The 21,079-nt window shown below is 42.7% G+C and overlaps 1 protein-coding gene across 1 annotated transcript in view; it reads left to right on the forward strand.

Moving 5' to 3' along the window:
• The window catches only part of EVC (EvC ciliary complex subunit 1), a 436,134-nt gene that overhangs the window by 402,725 nt on the left and 12,330 nt on the right, over nt 1-21,079 (forward strand). The window contains exons 19-20 of the mRNA XM_069203012.1: nt 15,964-16,045; nt 17,926-18,037. Coding sequence (XP_069059113.1) covers nt 15,964-16,045; nt 17,926-18,037 — 194 coding nt within the window. The remainder of the gene's footprint in view (nt 1-15,963; nt 16,046-17,925; nt 18,038-21,079) is intronic.

Raw genomic sequence — 21,079 nt, forward strand, 5'->3', positions numbered from 1 at the left:
CATGTCCCCAGATATTCAGGTATAGCTTTTTGGACAGAAAGTCATACGGTCCCCTTTCATGTCAGGTTCACAGCCAAATGTTCAACTTCAACTGGTCTATATTCTTCTTTAAAATATGACCTTTACCCTATTGCCCTTGTCGGTCAAAAAGAGGCCAGCCTTCTCAACCATGAGAATAGCCTTCCAATATCAGACTCGAGACAATTCAAGAATGATACTCCTCAATTCTTCACAAGGCAGATAGAAATTCTCCATTTCATGATGTACCTTCTGTTGCCCACAAACATTGAAAACAGGGAGGCCCAATTTGTGTATCATTAATTGTGAGGTTGCGGGAGGGTTATTACAACATAATAAACAAAACATACCCCGCTCTACCTCTTAAGTTTATTCAAGAATGGGAAAATTTCAAATTTCATTTTTAGAAAGGCTCTTTTGTTTATTTCTTTTGCACAAACAGAAAGCATTAACAATACACATGTAGAATTTTGCTCATGATCACATCATAATGAAATCATTTTTTTTAAATCTATATATTTCCTGTTCCTATCTAAAATATACACCTTTCATATTCCACAGATCCTATTTGTTAGAATACGGTATACATTGATATCATTATGCAGGTTCCCTAAAGGTGTGCATTGTGTTGTGTAAGGTACCCTGGCAAACTAGAGTTTCCAATGTCACTATCCACACTGTCAGGTCAATGTGTGTTTCAGTGCTTAAATTGTGGTAGAGGGCATATTTTTCAGGACCAACTTTTTTTATACAATATGTGCCAGGGTACACCCAACATCTGTATCAAAACAGAATCGATATATAGCTTTAATTTGTCCATAAATATTTACCTAATGTTTTTGCTCAGAAGTTTTTTTTAACGCTTAAGTAAACCTAAATACCCGTCACCATATAAACTTTATGTATCTTAAAATGTGACACTATTTTGTGATACATTTCTATGTAAGTGTGTTTCACCTACATGCAATGATCCATTAGCTCCCTTGATACAAACAACGTATCTATAAATATATAAAGTGCCCTTGTCTACTGTGCTAACTTTGAGAAGGTGTCCTTCACATTATGATTCTTCTTCTGTGTTGGTTCTTCATCTAAACTTGTCTATTAAGTGGGTGCCATGTGATCCTGCACTTGATGTGGCACTGTGACCTGTTCTCACTATTCCTCCTGTGATAGATCTGTTTGGTATTCCTGAGTGGTAAAAGAGAGTTAGTTCCAATCCACAATCCAATTAACATTGTAACCCATTTAGTTACACATTAAGGATCAAGAAATAGTAAATGAAGTTAAATAGGTTTTATTATAAATTAAGAGCCAAACCAATGTAGATGAATCTCAAAAACATGCTATATAAGTACAAAATCACCAAAGGTGATAAAAACCACCTAATAAGAATAAATGACAATAGAAAAAGGCATAGACGAATTTCAGTTGAAGCAAAGCAAAAGATAAGAAATACTATCTGGTGGTCAGTGTAAAAGTCTCGATCCTCTTGTGTATGCTTGAATAAATCTAAAGTAGTCTAAAATGCCCCTAAACTAAGTTAGAGTAGAGAAACTCTAATTAATTCTGGGGAAACAGGAAGGTGTCAGCATGCAGGTGGAAGCGACGGATCCTGGCCAGCGTCTGTCGCTCCCTCCATTGTGGCCACTGCTGCTGCTTCATGACAGAGCCTGCTGGATCAGTGTTCAAGGGCCGCCTCCACCTGCAGGCACCGCCCTGCACCTGCTCCCTGGTGGCCTAGTGGCCATCTGTGTCTGTTAGGTCTGTCTGCCTTTTTCTCTTTCCATCTTTTTTCTGTATTTTTCAGTTTTCACCCTTTTTACTCTTTTTCTGCTTTTTTTTTGTTAGCGTGCTTTCTCGTGCTTTGCCGATCCCTGCCGCTGCCGTCCCACCTCCCAGTTGACCAATCCCTCATACGCCCTCACCTTCTTTAGGGTAGACGATGTGCAGTGAGGGGCGACTTCACTGACCTTTTCTCGTGAGCGACTGCCGTTCCCTCCTGAGTGGCCACTGCTGCTTACTAGCAGAGCCTGCCGGCTCTGTGCTCAAGGCCCACCTGCACCCATTCCTGGCGAGCCATCTGTGTCCATCGGGTCTGTCTGCCTTTTTCTCTTTTCATCTTTTTCAGTATTTTGCTGTTCTCACACTTTACACAGTTTTTCTGCTTTTCTCTGTTAGCGTGCTTCCCTGCTCCCTGACACTGACCACATGACCCCACCCTCGTAGCACTTCCTGCGCCCCCACTTCCCAGTTGACCAATCCCTCCCTCCCCTTTTTAAGGGTAGCTACAGCACGGCGGCGAAGCGGGTGCACACAGCGGGCATGCCAAAGGCAAGACTGTCTCTGCCTGACGGCGCCTGGACCACTCCCAGCGTCACAGACCCTGGATTTCGCACCATCCACCGACACAACGGCAGAACCCTCCATGCACTGAACCCTGGACGTCAAATCACCTGCCACCATGCTTCCCCCAAGGACACCCAGGGACCTTTCTCATGCCGCCACTGCCACCTCACCTTCTCTGCCCACCAAACGCCATACCTCCCAGCATCAGAATCGCCAAAACCGCCTCCAGACTACCTCAATAGTTTACCACGTTGGCGTTTCCAAGGTGGCAGTTGCTCTGAAACGCTTTTCGCCTTGAGTGGAGTTCAGATCTCCAGTATGCCTTTCCTCCCAGAGCTCTCAAGAAGATGAGAAACAACCGGGTCCAAGTCATTCTTGTGGCTCCGGTCTGGACACGGAGAGTCTGATATCCCAAGCTTCTGAAGCTGAGCATCGATCCTCCAATCAGGCTTCCCCTTTGGGAAGATCTTCTGTCACAGCAGCAGGGGAGGGTCCGCCACCCGAACTTGTCAACTCTCATTTCAGTGGCTATGTTAGTGGTCAGTTTATCTATTATGGTAGATAAATTTCTATTCGTCAAGTCATAAAATCACCCCTACAGATGGAATCATTGCACCAAAAATATCTCCTACTACTTCTCCAGCACTAACACCTCATCTAGGTCTAGAACTCCTTTCCCAAACAGGATTGTTGAAATGCTCTTTGTGATATATTTTCAGAAAAATTGTCCCATAAGAGCACTTACTATACCATCCTGTGGGGAACTTGAAATATGCATGCCCTGACTCAACTAAAATAAACTCCCAGAATAACGGGTCTTCTCCACCTTGGTGCTCAATTTCTTCCTTGGTCCATTCATGCTGAGACTTAAAGTTTTTATTCGCTTTCGATTTAGCCTCCAAATCTCTCCTATCTTCAACTAAATTCAATAATTTCTTTTCAGCATCTGTCAAACTACAGGTCAGATTATTTCAATGTGCATAGACAGTATCTAATGTTGTGATGGGTTTAAAAAACCTTGCTATTATCCCTAATTCTTTAGGTGCAGGGCTTCTATTCAAATGCTCTAAAGCGGGGATCTCTGAAAGAACCAAATCATAATTTCAAAAATAATACTGAAAATGTCCTGTTTCATAGAACAAACTCAGCAAGACTCTAAAAGTGACAACATATGTCAAAGGAATGTGATGGTATGTAATACCTGCTGCAGCTGATACAGGCAATTGTGTGCATATATTGCAATCCCTCACCTCGACTGTGTCAATGTAATCATAAAGCAAGTTAAAATAAGTGTTTGAAGAAAAATCTCCTCTAGAAGCATCTATTTGTAATTCTTTCTCATCTAGTGTATATAACCTATTACCTACAGATTCAATGCTAAAGAAGTATCACTAGGAAGTGGTATAACCAATGTGGAAGATATAGGTGAGAATAATCCTACAAGAAGAACAATTAGTGCTATAACTACAGCAATAGGTGTGCCTACTATTATGTACCTGTGTCTATTGTTATTTGCACTATAATCAGTGTAGGAAGCTGGCCTCATGTGTGGTGAGCACCTATTGTGTTATCACATTTAACCAGGTCTAGGTATCCCCTTATTAGTGAAATGTAGACAGTGTCTAGGAAGCTAGGTCTCTCTAGATGTAGCTGTGGATGAGCAGCCAAGAGTTATCTAGGAGACATGCAAAGCTTATGCACTACCACTATAGTCACACGGCATTTACACACATGAAAAAACCACACAGTGATACAAAAATAAAGGTACTTTATTATGGTAACACAAATACTAAAATACTGTATAGGCAGTACCCCAACTGGAGGTAAGTAAACACACTATTATATACACATTAGCAATCAGAAAATAGCATAGAAATTAATAGGCATCAGTAAAAGCAATAGCAAACAGTGAGGGCCCTAGGGGAGGGCCAAACCATATACTAAAAAAGTGGAATGTGAAGGCAGTCCCCCTACCCAAAGTAGTGAAATCAGTAGAGGGGGGCCTGAGGAACTAAGAACCCCAAGAACTAAGTAGCAGGATGGCCCCCAGCGACCAGGAGAGAGAAGGTAAGTTTTCCAACAGGAGTACTTTGGAAAAGGGACTGTGCAAGACCTAGACAAGACTGGAAGAAACTGAAGGTGAATCTTGACAGAAAAGGACCTGCAAAGGAAGGGGACCAATTCCAGTTTGAGTTTGAGTGTTCGGCTGTAACAGGAGCCACTACCCACCCTTCTGTGAATGCAGGACCAGGTCGACGGTGGATGAAGAAAGTCAGCAGTGCAGCACAGGAGCAGATGAGGAGTTCCAGAAGTGATGTAAGTGATGTTCCACGTCGGTGGTCATGATGCTGTTGGTCAGTGGTGCTGGAAAACCACCAAAAATTCTTGGCAAATGCAAGAGTCGGAGAAGAAGGTTTTGCAAGGCTGAAGAGGGTCAGCAAGGTGCAGGGGACTTGACTGAATAAGGTGAGTCTCAGCAGCTGGGAGAGTCACAAGAAGAGGAGGCAGCCCCGACAGGTGACCCACAGTCAGCAGGCACAAGACATGGAGTAAGGCCCACTCAGCACACCTGAAGAGGAGTCCTATGTTGCTGGAGGCTGTGCTTTGTACATAAGGGCGCTGGGGGTCTGGGCTACTGGGAGCCTGAAGATCCCTTGGAGCAGAAACAAACAGGCCTTGGTAGCTGCAAGAGTCATGGAGCATAGGGGCACTGTCCTGTGAGTAGAGTTAAGGACTTACCATCTCCCAAATTGGACAGCTGGTAGAGAGGACCAAGGGGACCACTCCAGACCACCACCTGTGATGCAGGATCCGGAGGAGAGAGGATCCATGCAGCCTATCATTGTTGCAATTGGTGCCTGCAGATGCAGTGAAGTGACTCCTTCACTCCAAGGGAGATTCCTTCTTACTTCTTGTGCAGGCTGAAGACTTGCTGTCCTCAGAGGATGCACAGCCAGGGAAATGTTGCAGTTGCTGGAAGGAGCTGGAGAAACAATGTTGCAAAGCGGATCGTCACTGGAGTTGCAGATTGTCGGTTCCTGGAGGGTCCAGTTGCAGTCCCGGTGGCCATAAGATGAAGTAAATGATGCGGAGACGTGCTGCTGGAATCTTGCACATTGAATCTGAGTACCCACCAGAGCAGGAGACCCTAAATAGCCCAAGAAGGAGGATTTGTCACCGAGCAGGGTGACCACGGATCAGGAGGGGCCAGTGAGGTCACCTGCCTGACCTGGTCCATCATATGCTCCCAGGGGCCTCTGCCTACCTTGTTTTCAAGATGACAAAATCAAGTGGCCACCTGCAGGAGCTCTGGGAACTACCCCTGGGGTGGTGATGGAAAGGGGAGTGTTCTCTCCCCTATCCATTGTCCAGTTTCATGCCAGAGGAGGGACCGGGGGTCCCTGGACTGGTGGAAGCCAGTTTATGCAAGAAGGGCACCAAATGTGCCCTTCAAGCATTGGGTAGGCTACCTCTCCCAAGCCATGTAACACCTATTTCCAAGGGAGAGGGTGTTACATTCCTCTCCCACAGGAAATCCTTTGTTCTGCCTTCCCCTGCATGAGCTGGTCAAGCAGCAGGAGGGCAGAAACTTGTTTGAGGGGTGGCAGCAGCACGGCCTGTCTGCAAAACCCCAGAAGACAAATAGGAGCAATGCTGGGAGTCCTCTAAGGAGCCACCAGAGTGCATGGAATCATACACCCAATACTGGTAACAGTATTGGGGTATGATTCTGACTTGTTTGATACCAAACATGCCCAGGTTCGGAGTTACCGTTATGTAGCGGGACACAGGTAGTGAGCTGAGTCCAGTATACGTGTAAAATGGCTTTCCCACACTTATGAAGGACAGTGTAATGGGGCTGGAGTTCGTAGGGGCACTTCTGCTCATGCAGGGGTGCCCTCAGACAAAGGTACCTGCACCCTGTCCTCTGGGCTAGGATGGCCTACCATAGGGGTGACTAATAGTGACCTGGTGCAGTGACCTATAATGAAAGGATGCATGCACCTTTTCATGCATGCCATAATGGCAGGCCTGCAGACTAATTTTGCATGGGCTTCCATGGGTGGCACAATACATGCTGCAGTCCATGGTGAATCCTTGGTGCCACAATGCCCTGGGTACCTAAGTGCCATATACTAGGGACTTATATGGGGGCAAAAGTATGCCAATTGCGGGTGTGCTAAGATCTAAACAACCACATTTAAAGGGAACGAGCACAGTCTATGGGGTCCTGGTTAGTAAGATCCCAGTGAACACAGTCAAAACACACTGACAACAGGCAAAAAGTGGGGGTAGCCATGTCAAAAAGAGGGTACTTTCCTACAATCAAAACTAGTTTCTATCACTTCACAAAAATCAGACTGTTGAGTGGAATATAGCAGCAGCAGCATATGCTTCTATGTCAATTTCTTCTTGTGAAAACAGCAAAACAAATTCCATGCAAGGCAATGCAACAGTTTTATTTACAAGCTCTTCATGAGTCTTTCTTAGCCCAACTCTGTGTTCTTCTAAGGGACAACTTGTGCTCCTTCGGTACACTCGGGCCTTTGTGCTCTTCTTTAATTCATTAACAGTCACTGCAAATGTCTCTAATAAAGGGACAGTTCAGATTCACTAATAATCCCATCCAGAATGAAATGTCTCATCCTATGCAACAGCAAAGGAAATTCAAAGTGAAATTCAAGCAACATTTTCAGTTCAAGGAAGCTCAGTTGCATCTGCACTGTTATCACAGAATTTCCAAAACTCACTCTCTCCGTCATTGGCAGAAAAGTATGTCCATTCAGGTGAAGAGTACCTCGGACAGGGCACTCTAGTTCATTTTGATCACCTTGGTGAAAGGCCTTCATCCTCACTTTCACTCAGACTACAATTCTCAGTATCCTTGGGATAGTTTGAGGTATATGTTCCTTGGACAAACTTTCTCTCTTTCTTGTTTCCTGGGCCAAAGTCTCCAGATTCCACTCGCTCTCGCACAGCATTAGGTCCTTCATCAGGGACTGAAACTGAATCTGACTCTTTCACCACCACAGGAAGAGACTCTTCTGTCTCAGCTCCGACTGTAAATCTCCCAGACCCCCAAAGGCCAAGCGTGTGCTGTTACAGGCTCTTCTTGGTCCACGACAGCTTGACTAACCTGCTCAATCTGTCTCTCTGTCACAACCAGCACTTCTGAGAGAGGTGCTGTCACATCAAGGGGCCACTCAACTCTGGGGATATGGGAAGCCTGTATCCAGTTGGGGAGACATCCACATTTGACAGCAGTAGTCTCCAGAATGACGTGGTATGCCAATTAAGTTCCATTCATGCTTTCACTACGTATTTCATCACCAAGACCAGTTGCCAGAACTAAGGTATTGGCACTGATCCTCATGTGATGGGGCTGTGGCTGCTCCAACCTGATGAGACATAGAATGCATCATGGTAGCCAGTCCTTTGCAGTAATCAAGAAACATATCACCTATAATGTTCAAAGTGCATTCGCAGGTATAGCTGGCAGTCTCATTGCTCAGCCCATGATTACCTCATAGGGAACAGTCCTGTCGTCCGATCAGGTCCACTGCAGAAAACCATCAACACAAGATGCTAAGCATCAGGCCATTTGAAATATGACGAAGCATACAGTTTAGCTAGTCTAGATTTTAGCATGCCGTTCACTTGCTCCACAATGCCAGAGGCTTTTTGGGGATAACTGAAATGCCATCTTTGCTCAACTGGTAATGCTGCACGTCATATGTTCAGGACCTCATTGTTAAAGTAGGCCCCTTGGTTTGCCTCTAGAGAAGTCAGGAAACTAAACCTGGGGATAAAGTCTTCAGCAACAGTTTGGCTACTCTGAGACTGTCATTTCTTTCGGTTGTGTAAGCTTCAACCCAACGTGAGAAGATGTGTACAACCATGAGGACGTATCTCATCCCGTTGCACACAGGCATCTCAATGAAGTCCAGCTGCATCCCATTGAAGCGACCTCCTGATTTCTCTATGTGACTTAGTGTTACTGCAGTTCTCTTTCCTACGTTGTTCTGCTGGCACACAGCACATCTATGACACAACACTGAAGCCATCATTTGAACCTAGGATTAAACCAAGTCTGCCTGAACAGTCAGACCATGGCATCTCACTCTAAATGAGCATGACAGTGGAAATGTTTAGCCACTGGGGATGATAAACTATTTAGCAACACAAGTCCTTCATCCACTGAAACCCAAATGTCATTATATTAACACAACCTGATCTGACCCATCTTTGCTCTTCTTCCTCTTACACCTCTTCCTTAAGCCTCTTTACCCCCTCCCATGTATCTACAGTTGTGAACAAAAGGTTGCAATTGGTCTCATCTATCCTCTCATTTGTGTACTTGCCAATAAAAGTACAGACATTGTGAACACAATACTTCAACTGAGTACTTAGCGCCTAATGTTACATAATCATCTCCACTGCAGTGTGCTAAGCACTTTACCACCACAACTTGTGCAGACATTTGTCATGCTTCAAAGAGCTTTGTTCCTTGTTCACCATTGCAGACAGAGGATCCTGAAGAAATCATAAACCCCCTCAGGATGCATAACTGTCTGAAATTGTGAATAACACCAAAGCCATACTGACTATCAGCAAAAATTGACATTTTCAGCTGACCTGAGACACAGAAGACTCTGGTAAGGGAAACCAATTCAGCCACTTGTGCAGAAAATATCCCTTGAGGTCAGGAAGCTTCATCAACTTCTGAAACTGTTCAAACTGCATGGGCAGCTCTCAAACTTCCTTCATTGTCTCGTAAATACAAGCCAGCCACAAACAATACAAAATTATATTCAGGTTGTGGTTTATCTATATATCTAGTTTGGCTTGGTGCAGAGTTCAGTGACATTGAGACAGTCATGCTCCACTTCAAAATCATCATTTTCATTGTCTAGTGTAGCTAACAAAGTAGCAGTATTCAGTACAACACATCGCTGCAGAGTGACATTCTCAGCCAAATGGATAACTTGCTCATACTTTGTAAGGCGGCTGTTGGTTAAGTGCTTAGTTCTAGCTCTTGTCAACAACAATTCAACAAAATGGGGAACAAAAGCAGTCAATTGGTGACCCATAACAGTATTTTCATACATCTCTATGCTGACACTGGTCGCAGCCAATGCTTTAAGGTAGCCTGGCAGAGCAGATGCTATGGGATCAAGAGCAGAGAAGTAGGCCACTGGCCTTCAGGCATTTCCATGGAACTGTGTAATCACTGAGGGAGCACAGCCCTCCCTTTGACTACAAAAAAAGTGCAAATGATTTATTGTAATAAGGCTTTCCCAGTGCTGGGGCATGACAGAGACTTTCTTTCAGCTCTAGGAAGGCAGTCAAGCAATCGTTATCCCATGGTACCGGATCAGACACATTCTTGTGTGTCAGCCTCTGTAAATGCTTGGCCACTAGGAAAAGTTGGGTATCCACTGGCGACTAGTGCACCAGTCCCAAAAACATTCTGAGTGGATGCAGATTCATTTTCAGAATTGCTGAAATGTTCTCTTGTGACACCTTCCGCACTCCATTCTCAATGTGATGTCTAGGGTACTGGATCTCTTTTTGGCAGTACGCCAGCTTGCTTGGGGACACCTTATGTCCATTCACAGCCAGGTGGTTCAACAATGCAATGATGTCTTGCTTTCATGCTTCTTGTGTATTTGACCAACAGGTCGTCAGTGTACTGCACCTCACCAAATGCAGGGAATAACTAGGGACTCCAGATTCTTTTTGAGGATATGGTTGAAAATGGAGGGACTCTTGGTATAGTCTTTTGTGAGACTCGACACAATGCTAAAACACGATTGCCAAACTGAAATGCGAAGAGGAACTGGCTATCCTCATGCAACGGTATAGAAAAGAAAGCCTGGCACAGATATATGACAGTGAACCGCATAGCCTCACATGGAGTCTGAAATAAAATCACAGCTGTATTTGGTAGCACGGGACAACAGAGAATAATATTGGTCACCGTTCTCAAATCTTGGACAATGCAGTACTTACTGCTAGACTTCTGTAAGCCCAGAATGGGTGAATTACATGGACCTCCCATTATCTCCTTCAAAATGCCTTCTTGTATCATTGACCATTGATGCTGGATATCATGCTAATTTCAGGTATCAATCCTGTCACAAACTTTAACACAAAATGTCCCATTTCCTTGGGCTCAAGCGTCTCCATTCCACTGTACTGTTTGAACACCTGCAGCTATCTCTCATAATAAGCATGAATCAACTCTTTGGGTTCTTGAGTCATGCTGTCAATCTTACCTAATCAATATATTTGATTTTAGAAATGTCTTTACCCACTGATACTTTTTCATCACTAAAGGGGACGGCCTTTTTTCACTGGGTTTGCTCATTGGATGTTTCTGAGGCCATTCTGTGGCTATTTTCTATTCTGCCTCCAAGCCTCCTGGAAACCACAATATCAAAGTATTCAAATCAACCCTCAAAACCAGTAAAATCCTCACAAATCGCTCAACCTGCTTTTACCATTCTACAGGCTTTTCTTTCAGTTTTGGAAAATCATTAGTAAATGGTCCAAGGTCACTCCCACTCCACGGCACATGGATGTAACCTCGAAGCAGCTGCTTTTCCTCCTACAGGAGGAGGCGGTTCTCCTGTATGTTTATACATGTCAGTTCTCTGTGTCTTTTGTTCAGCATCACATCTTGCACTAGCATACACAATGCCTTTCGGCTCTTCCTTTTCTCTGGCCTGAGACACAATCTCCCAAGTATTGAGTGCTTCAAACTGTGCAGATCAAAGGGGCAGTTTTATCTCATATAATATTCTCCTTAAATTTTCAATGATTATCAGATTTAACATGCCATGTGCGGAAACCTCAATGAGCCTTATTTCTCTGTGATCTTGTACAATTTACTAAGCTAAATACATGTATGAAGCTCTACATTTATTGTTATAAAATGACCTTAGATATCTTCAAGTGGTGCCTCTTCTTCCTCTCAAACAGGTATGTCACATCTCCTCTAATTAGATCTTGTATGGCCTTACAAGCTTCTTTTTTTCAATCAAAGTATGAGTAATCACAGATAGAATTTTGTTCCAAACCAGGAAATGACTCTTTACCCACATTTCTTGCTCAGCATCAATAACCAATAATAGCACAACACCTTATCACGTAGACAACCAATACCAGCGTGGCACCACACCAACCAACCAGTACCAGTGCGGCACACTCTGAAGTCAAGCTCACTCCCTGAAAAAGCTCATCCTCCTTTACAATTTTCACGCATAACAAAATACAATGCAAATAACTTTTGTTTGCTCCACTAAAGAATCAACAGTATTCAATCAGACAAGAGTCAATGCATCCAAGCACTCAATGTGAACCTCGACCTACAGGGTATCACTCAGATCAGTACTCAGATCATAGTACAGTTTTACCCTCTGTACTAGGATTCACAATACCAACTACACCTCACCCACACAAAAAGAAAAATGTCCCTTTCTCAATTGTGCCATCAATTACGTATCACAACACCACCACCAAACATAGCAGACAATTACAATTTAGTGTATTCTACACTTTTTAATAATATCCCAGAAACGTAGGTCACGTCAGACCCGATAACAACTTCAACTTCTGCGTACTTAACACCACACTCACACAACTTTCAAAACATTTCCACAAAACATGATTAATTTTCCAATTAACTAGCTCATTCCATTTCCAGATATTATCAATTCTTTAATCTGTATTTATGTACCTGAAGTTCTCATACAGGCTATGTTCTCCTCATTAAAGCATATGTGGTAGCTCTTCTGCATAACCTTGGTCTTATTCAAAGCTACCTCATATATTTGGGCTCACTCTGATTGTCTGTCATAAACTTGTCCTGCATGTTGGGTGACATTCTTGCACATGAATATAAGTAAATTTTATTGATAGGAGTCTAAACAAGCCATCTCAAGATTCCTACTAATCATTTCATCCAAAACTCAACCTCGCTCCCTGCAAAAGCTCACCCTACTTCATAATTTTCATGCACGCACCCTTCTCTACATCAAGCACGCATAACAAAATACAATGCAAACAACTTTTGTTTGCTCCACTAAAGAATCAACAGTATTCAATCAGGCAAGAGTCAATGCAACCAAGCATTCAGTGTGAACTTCGACCTGCAGGGTATCACTTGGATCAGTACAGTTTTACGCTGTGCACTAGGATTAAATGTACCAACTGCACCTTGCCCTCACAAAAAGAAAAATGGCCCTATCTCAATCAATGACATTTCACAACAAGCACCACCAAACGTAGCAGACAATTACAATATAGTGTCTTCTACACTTTTTAATAATATCCCTGATATTTAGGTCACATCAGACCTGATAACTTCAACTTCTGCGTACTAAACACCACAATCACACGACATTCAAAACATTTTCACAAAACATTATGCAATCTCTCCAAAACATCGCAAGCTATGCTCTGCTTTTATGACTCTCTCCTGAAACACTGGAACTCCGCTAATCCTCCAGACCGAGATATGGGCTCTAGGGGCTGGGCTTTAAGGATTGCCTAATCTAGGGTGGAATATTCTAATTCCCCTTAGTTCAGTATCTAGCCATCCTCTGCTACCATCTGATGGAGCACTGAGACCTGTTCTTACCATTCCTCCTGTGATAGACCTTGTAAGTATGCCTGAATGGTATATGAGACTTAGTTCCTATCTGCAATTCAATTAACGGTGTAGCCCATTTAGTCACACATTAAAGATCAAGAAACTGTAGATAAAGTTGAATGAGTTTTATTAAAAATTAAGAGCCAAACTAATGTCGATGAATCTTGGAAACATGTAATTACAAAATCACCAAAGGTGAACCCATCTGTCAGATAAGATTAAATCGCAATAGCATAAGGCATACAATAATTTCAGTTGAAGCAATACAAAAGATAAGACATAAAATCTGATGGTCATTGTACAAGTCTCAGTTCTCTTGTCTATGCATGAATAAATTTAAAGTGGTCCAAAATAATCCTAAACTAAGGATAGAAACCCTAATTGAGAAACCCTAATTAATTTTGGGGAAATAGGAAGATGTAAGCATAGTGGAGTCCTCAGTAGAAGTTCTCCAATCAAGGTGTTATATAGCTTAAAGCCAGACAAAGAGAATAATCCTATACTACTCTATAGTAGTCCAAAATAATCCTAAACTGTTAGAGTCGAGAAATCCTAATTAGTTCTGAGGAATACGAAGGTGTGAACATAGTGGAGACTTCAGTAGAAGCTCTCCAATTGAGGTTTGTATAGCATAAAGTCACACTGAGAGAATAATCCCATACTATTCAAATACTTTTTTTTGCTGGGACTTAACTCAACAGAACAGAGGATGCTCTTTGTGAGAGCTGGCCTTCGAAGCTTGCCAAACTGTTTTTGACATGTGGTTCCTGAGTTGAACATCACTGACAGCCACTTCACTATTTTGTCTGAATAGGCCTTAAAACAGAAAGAGCTGCTTTTTATAGGTAGTTGTATAATAGGAGAGCTGATCCTCGGAAATGTGTTGTCCTGGACATTCCTTAGATCTGCTGCTCCTTCACATCCCTTCACACCTTTCCAGGATTAAGCAATGTATGGTAGAAAGTAATGACTGGAAAGCTACAGAGAACCCAAATGGCAGAAAATCGCAGGATCAAGGTCAAAGTGAATTTCTGAAAGTGACAATTATGACAAGTTCCTAAAAAATGTTATTCTTATGACATATACAGCGAAAACAAAACCCATGTTAACTAATTGTTTTTGTTTTCGTTGATTAGGTAAATGTCTAGATCATTTTTAATCCAAAGTTAAAAATTGGCACAGACTTCCCACTGTATAAAATGCTGTCACCTGCCTGGTAACATAATAGTTTGTCTCAGATTACCTTGTTAAACATTCAAGGTTATGTAGTCTAGCAATGAGCAGCTAGGTCTCACTCTGGTAAGACATCTTGACAACTGACTTACCTAAATTTAAATGTAGTACGGCAAATTAACCCACATGTTCCTTTTTAACTCAGACCTGGTCAGCAGTGTACTAAATTATGTTCTGTAAAAACCAAATGCCACATGTGAGCCACAGTAGGACTTCTTGTCACTCACCTGAGGCATTTGACATTTATGTAACCTCAGCAGGGTTATGAACATTTATGCCAGGGTATCCTAAAATAAATTGCAAGAAATCACTTCGTCAACATTATTGTCATAGTTTGTGGAAAGACAACAGCACTTAGTGGTTGCTTTGCAGTTTCTCACTGCTCAGAATTCAAAAACACCAGTCATTTAGTCCCTTCCAAACCAACAAATCTAGGTACAATTTAGAACATTTTGATTATTTACACCACTGCTCCATTTATTTCTGTGCGGGACCAACCTACCCCAGAGCCCTCTCTTTCACCACATCACTGGGGAGGTCACATATGGTTCATCCACTTTCCAAAGTCATAAAAAAACTTTCAGTTATAGTTTTCTTGGTAGCTTGCTTACGAGTATGTGTTCCTTGATTACATGGTAGACATTTGCACATAATGCCCTTCTATATTGATGGACATTTGGTGTACTTATTTCTAGCCCTCTCAGGTTTCCTAGGTACATGCATGATTTGCTGCTGTAGTTCAGTCCAGGGTTTTCCTTTGAATTCTGGGACTTGTTGTGTTATTTATCCCATTATAAAAAAAGACTACAAGTCCCAGAATTCAAGGGAAAAAACCCTGCATGGAACAGCACATCACACATGGACCTAGGAAACTTGGTAGCTATGCGTTTCATTTCGACATGAAAATGTGCAAGTTTACGCTCTGGGAGGACAATCCTAGCAGTTCCATGTCTGACTGTAGTGTTGAATAAGACACTCAGGCCTGAATTACTTCAGGTGCCTGGGTTGGACAAATTTACACTAAAATTGTTTTAGCCCTATGCTACATATATACATGTGCTAGAAAAAAAACAAAGCTTAGCAAAAATATGACGACCATTTTTGCACCAACCACCTCAAAAAGTAAAAGGCGCAAAGTAGCACATCCTTATAAAAATGTATTATGATGATAAATAGCATATCGCCATTATTTTGCTCCAATCATATTTGTAGCTGTCACTGTGTCTTTGCAGCACTAAAAATCCATGCTGGAGTCTTGTCAGTATAGAATCAACACACAGTCAGTGTTTGTCCTAAAAAAAAGAAAACAAAAAAGAGCACATAGTGGAGTATCTTCATAATAGAGTATATGGTGCTAAATAGGTCCTCTTGTACATTTGCCCCCCTCGGGTAACTTTTTTAATTTGATAGTGTTTGTTAGTGGATTTGCCTATTGTGTGCATGGTTTCTTCTTCTTCATTATGATTGCAAAAATGTGATAGATAGATAGATAGATAGATAGATAGATAGATAGATAGATAGATAGATATTCCATGTTTGTACATTAGGATGCACATTTGTATGGCTGCATGGAGTATCTCTATAAAAAACACTGCCACGTTTTCGTCCACCAATGTGTCAGAGGAGAAGAAAATAGATTGCTTCTTATAAGAAATCTTTTGCTTTTTACAAACAAGTTACCTAAATATTTGTATCTTTGTATCTAGGAAGCTGAGCAGAAGTTCATTGCTGATCTGAGTGTCATGGCAAAGGTACACTTCACTGAAGGCAAGCAGACTATCAACCAAGGCAAGGATATATGCTCAAACGAAGATTTAGACATCATTATTTTGATGTATTTACTAATGTGTCAGTAATTTATGCAGTTTGTGTTTGGTGTCAGATTATAAAGCTACAGGAGTAGGCTGCTTTTTTAAAAACATTTTTTGTGGAATTTTGGTACATCGCACTGCTCGCACTGATTTTTAGCATGGGAGAATGCCCGCGCTGCTGCGTCCTACCGCTCAAATAGATTTTCTACTTAAGCGGTACCTTTTTTCAACGCAAGTGGTAGTGACCTGCCGCAACCCCCCACCTTGAGAAATGATGTCAGGGTTGTTCCACCACCTAAAAATCCCACTTGCAAGTTTCTCCCCGGCACTCACCAACTTAACATTGGCAAGCTGCGCGCGTGAAAAAACTCCACCACGCAGCGGTTTTCCGAGTTTTGCCTGAGCACCGCGCTCCAAGTGGAACGCGGAGTGAGCAAAACTCCGAGAACTCTTCCGGCAGAGCTGAATTTTTTGCCTACCACTGGTGAAGAGCTACTTCTCTGCAAAGACTTGAACATTACGAGTAATAAAGTCATATGTACATCATTCTTAGAGGCGAATCTATGTGATGATGTATTTCTCTTTATTCTATACTCATTTTCTTTGCACACAATCCTGCCTGCGAATCAGTTGACCTTTTCTTGGTTTCAAGAGTTTCACTGTCCCTATTTCTGATTCTACCAGGTCGCTAACTGGGAGAGACCTGTATAACCCTCAGGAGTGGGCTTTAACACTCTATTATAGATGCCACATGAAATCACAAACCTCGGGGATCTCTTTCTGCTCGTCCTAACTTAGGGCCAAATGTCCAAAAAGGTTTTGAGGCTGTAAAACCTGTAATTCGCAAAATAAAGGTGCTTGCAATCATAAAATGTCAACTTGCAATGCACTTAAAATGCATTGCAAGTTGGGAACCTCTGTACAACTTTACGATTCGGTAAGTAGAGGGGGCGTGAAATGGGCACCTTTCAGAAATGGGCATCCTTCTCCTTCCGACTTCCATTGGCATGTATCATTGGTCGCCAACTATTGATCACAAGCTACCTCCTGAAAGCTGGTGGTAAACATTTGCGAAGTGCAAGCTGTTCAACCAGATACGACACTATGCTGCTCCCTACCATTCCCAGAATGCCAAGAATTGTTTGGTTGCAACTCCTATGGCTTTTAAAGGGACATGGACGTAACTAAAAAATTGTCGTTCTCCACATCAGAATGTGGGACTTGGGGTTCTGCTGTTTCTTTCTGAGTGCATTTACAGCACACTCGGATGCATTCAGAAACAGAATCCTGCCTCACCAATATATAAATATAGAAGGATTATTTTGATCCTCCAAATAGCCAATTTGCAATACAAAAGATGTGTAGCTCTGTCACAGCGCATGTGAAAGACATTTCATACAGCAGTCAATGTACAAAAAACAGAGTGCTTTGTGACACGATCTTTGCTATTGGGACCCTTATGTTTTATTTTTATGAAGTAAGCCCTTTACTGGGAGATGGCTAACATCCACTATTACATTATGCATTGTCTGGAAGGGTCTGACATTTAAAGTCACCTATTACAATTTGATGATCAGATTCCCGAAGTCTGTATCGTGCTTCTGCACGCTTTGTTAATGTAATAATTGTTTCTTTTGTAAAGGGTTTTCCGGTTACTTTCACAGTGCCTGCTCATCGTTCTAGTGCAATTTGTTTTCCCTCTGCATATCAATCCTACTTCTCTTGTAACAGCATTCCATTTAGAAATGATAATTGAGTTTTGTAAGACCATTGATCACATTTGTCAACTGCTGTTAGCCCATTAGATTGTTCAGTGTCAACACAGTGAATTAAAACCGCATTATTATGTTCTTGCAGATAAAAATGTGGAAATAAAAAGTAAGAACTCCCACCCCTGGGAAAAAGAAGGGCCTGGAGAATTAAATGCAAACAACCTTCGACCTCACCAGCAGATGTCTCAGTTATTCAGGTAGTACATTAAAGAACCGTGCAGTGTGTAATTAATTAATGTGATAGCACCAGCAGTAGCTTCAAGAGACTGTAAAGCAAAGTCGGAATGCAAAACACATCAACCAGTTAGCTGCACCCGGCGTTTTTGAACCGATTACTCAAGGTTTCCCCAGATTGATCCATTAGTTATTTACAAATCTAATCATGCAAAGGATATCCATTTGAAATGTCTAAACCCTTTCATGGAAATCAATATCAGTACAGCTCCTCTCTGAACTGGCAGCGAGGACGGGGTTGTTCCTACAGGAGCCGGACCAGGGCTGTTTTTCATACAAGTTGCCTCTGTCTGAAGTGTACTAGTGGGTGAAAACGCTGAATTGGTATGCGGTCCTCAGTGAGTACTAGAGGCTGACACTTCAAGGCACTACGTCCATCCCCTTATTGTATTCCTCAGTATATTGTAGCTCGTCTATATAGTTTATAAAAGTCTGCATTCTGAAACTCTGGCTTGTGAGCTACAATAATTTACCAATCCCCTGCAAAAAGGACACCTGTCCAGCCTTTCTAAGGAGGACAGCCATGGTTTAAAACCACATCGCCCCCTCCGCAGTCAGAACTAACTCCTCCTTTCAAACCTTCAAATAATGAGCTGAAGTGCACTGTATTTCAATAGGTTACCTCCTGTAATGACCTTATTGTACGTGAAGCTTGATGATCAGATCCTTGTCTCAGATCACTGAAGCTGTATTTGTTGTTGTACTTCTAATGCATTTAGATCAAACCACATTCCTTTATAATGTTGCTAAATTTCAATATGTTGACTGTGCGTTTTCACATTTCGGTTCATTCATACATATAAAGCTTTACAACATCTCTGTTACTCAATTCCATTTGGTCCGCACCATATAAATTAAAAAACAATATTATCACGATTTACTATTCCCTCACTCTCAGAATTTCCTTTTTTGACATTCCTAGCCATTACATGTGGAACTAACACCTGTTCTTCCTTACCTACCACTGTTATTTTTGCTCGATTGCTCTCCTAATGTTTTGAAATATTTTTACAAAGTCATTGTTAGACTTTTCATCCTTGGCGTGGTCTCCCTTAACTTTTTGCCTCTGTTCCCCAGGTTGTTGATGGGTGCTGGACTCTGATTTGATTGTTTTTGTTACTCTGGGCACTTTACCACTGCTAACCAGTGCTAAAGTGCAAGTGCTCCTGTTTAAAATGTGTACGTAATTGGTTCTCCATGATTGGCATATTTGTTTTACTGTTAAGTCCCTAGTAAAGTGCACTAGAGGTGCCCAGGGCCTGTAAATCAAATGTTACTAGTAGGCCTGCAGCACTGGTTGTGCCACCCACACAAGTAACCCTGTAATCATGTCTCACACCTGCCACTGCAGTGTCTGTGTGTGTATTTTTACTCTGTAAATTCGACTTGGCAAGTGTACCCACTTGCCAGGCCTAAACCTTCCCTTTTCTTACATGTAAGGCACCCCTAAGGTAGGCCCTAGGTAGCCCCAAGGCAGGGTGCAGTGTATGGTTAAGGTAGGACATATAGTAATGTGGTTTATATGTCCTGACAGTGAAATATTGTTAAATTCGTTTTTCACTGTTGCAAGGACTGTCTCTCTCATAGGATAATATGGGGGCTACCTTTAAATATGATTTAAGCGTAGATTCCCCTAGAGAGTAGATGGACATGTGGAGTTTGGGGTCCCTGAACTCACAATTTAAAAATACATCTTTTAGTAAAGATGATTTTGAGATTGTGCGTTTGAAAATGCCACTTTTAGAAAGTGAGCATTTTCTTGCTTAAACCATTTTGTGACTCTGCCTTGTTTGTGGATTCCCTGTCTGGGTCAGTTTGACAGTTGGGTTGTTTTTCACCTCGCACTAGACAGTGACACAAAGGGGGCTGGGGTGTAACCTGCATTTCCTGATTAGCCATCTCTGCTAGGAGGGAGGGGTGGAGTGGTCCCTCTCATCTGAAAGGACTGTGCCTGCCTCTGACAATGCCGGCTCCAACCCCCTGCTGTGTGTCTGATGCCTTGCCTGGGCAAGGCAGGATTTCACAAGTAGGTGTGAGTCCCCTTTGAAGAAAGGTGACTTCAAAGACTAAAATGGGTATAAGAAGGGCACCCAAATCTACAGACTTGAGAAACACTTCTGGAACCAAGAGGAACCTCTGCCTGGAGAAGAGCTGACAGCTGAGGAAGAAGTGCTGCCCTGCCTGTGACTGTGCTTTGTGGAGCTTTCCTGCAGTGCTGCTTCTGCCAGAGTAAGAGGGCAAAGACTGGACTTTGTGTGCCTTCCATCTTGTGAAGAAATCTCCAAGGGCTTGAGTTAGAGCTTGCCTCCTGTTGTTTGAAGTCTCAGGGACAGCAAAGACTTCTCTCTGCCAGCACCTGGAGTCTCTGGAGAGACTCCTGCTCTGACAAGTGGTGCCCTATCCAGTCCCTGGGCCCTTGAAAGGAAAGCTGGTGGAAATCCAAGGAAATCGACTTCGGACGACTCCGGACCGACGCCGCTGCTGAATCCGGTAACGCCGCCTGCACCTGACACCGTGACCTTCGCTGAAACGCGACATTCTTCGCAGGCCCGTCGCCGCAGCAGCCCCGCTGAAGTCCGCGACTCCGTGGAAGTCGCCGCACCACATCGTGACCGACGCCGCTTGAAGTGCACGGATTCAACGTTTCGCACAGACGCCGCGATTCCTGACTTCGTGTCTCGGCTTGTTTTCACTCTTCACCAAAGGTACTGTACTTGGGGGTCTACACGACTCCGTGTCCGGCGCCGCTGGTGTCGGCTTGTTGGGAACGACTCCGTCACGACGCCGTGTTAACATCTCATTGAAGCATTTTTGTTTCTAAGCGCTATTTTTGGGTTTAATCTTTAAAAATTCATAACCTGACTTGTGTATGTCGGATTTTTGTCGTTTTGGTCTTGTTTTGTTTAGATAAATATTTCCTATTTTTCTAAACCGGTGTTGTCATTTTGTAGTGTTTTCATTAAGTTACTGTGTGTGTTGGTACAAATACTTTACACCTAATGCTC

The sequence above is a fragment of the Pleurodeles waltl genome, chromosome 1_2 (assembly GCF_031143425.1).
Source record: "Pleurodeles waltl isolate 20211129_DDA chromosome 1_2, aPleWal1.hap1.20221129, whole genome shotgun sequence".
In the NCBI taxonomy this organism is placed as follows: Eukaryota; Metazoa; Chordata; class Amphibia; order Caudata; family Salamandridae; genus Pleurodeles; species Pleurodeles waltl.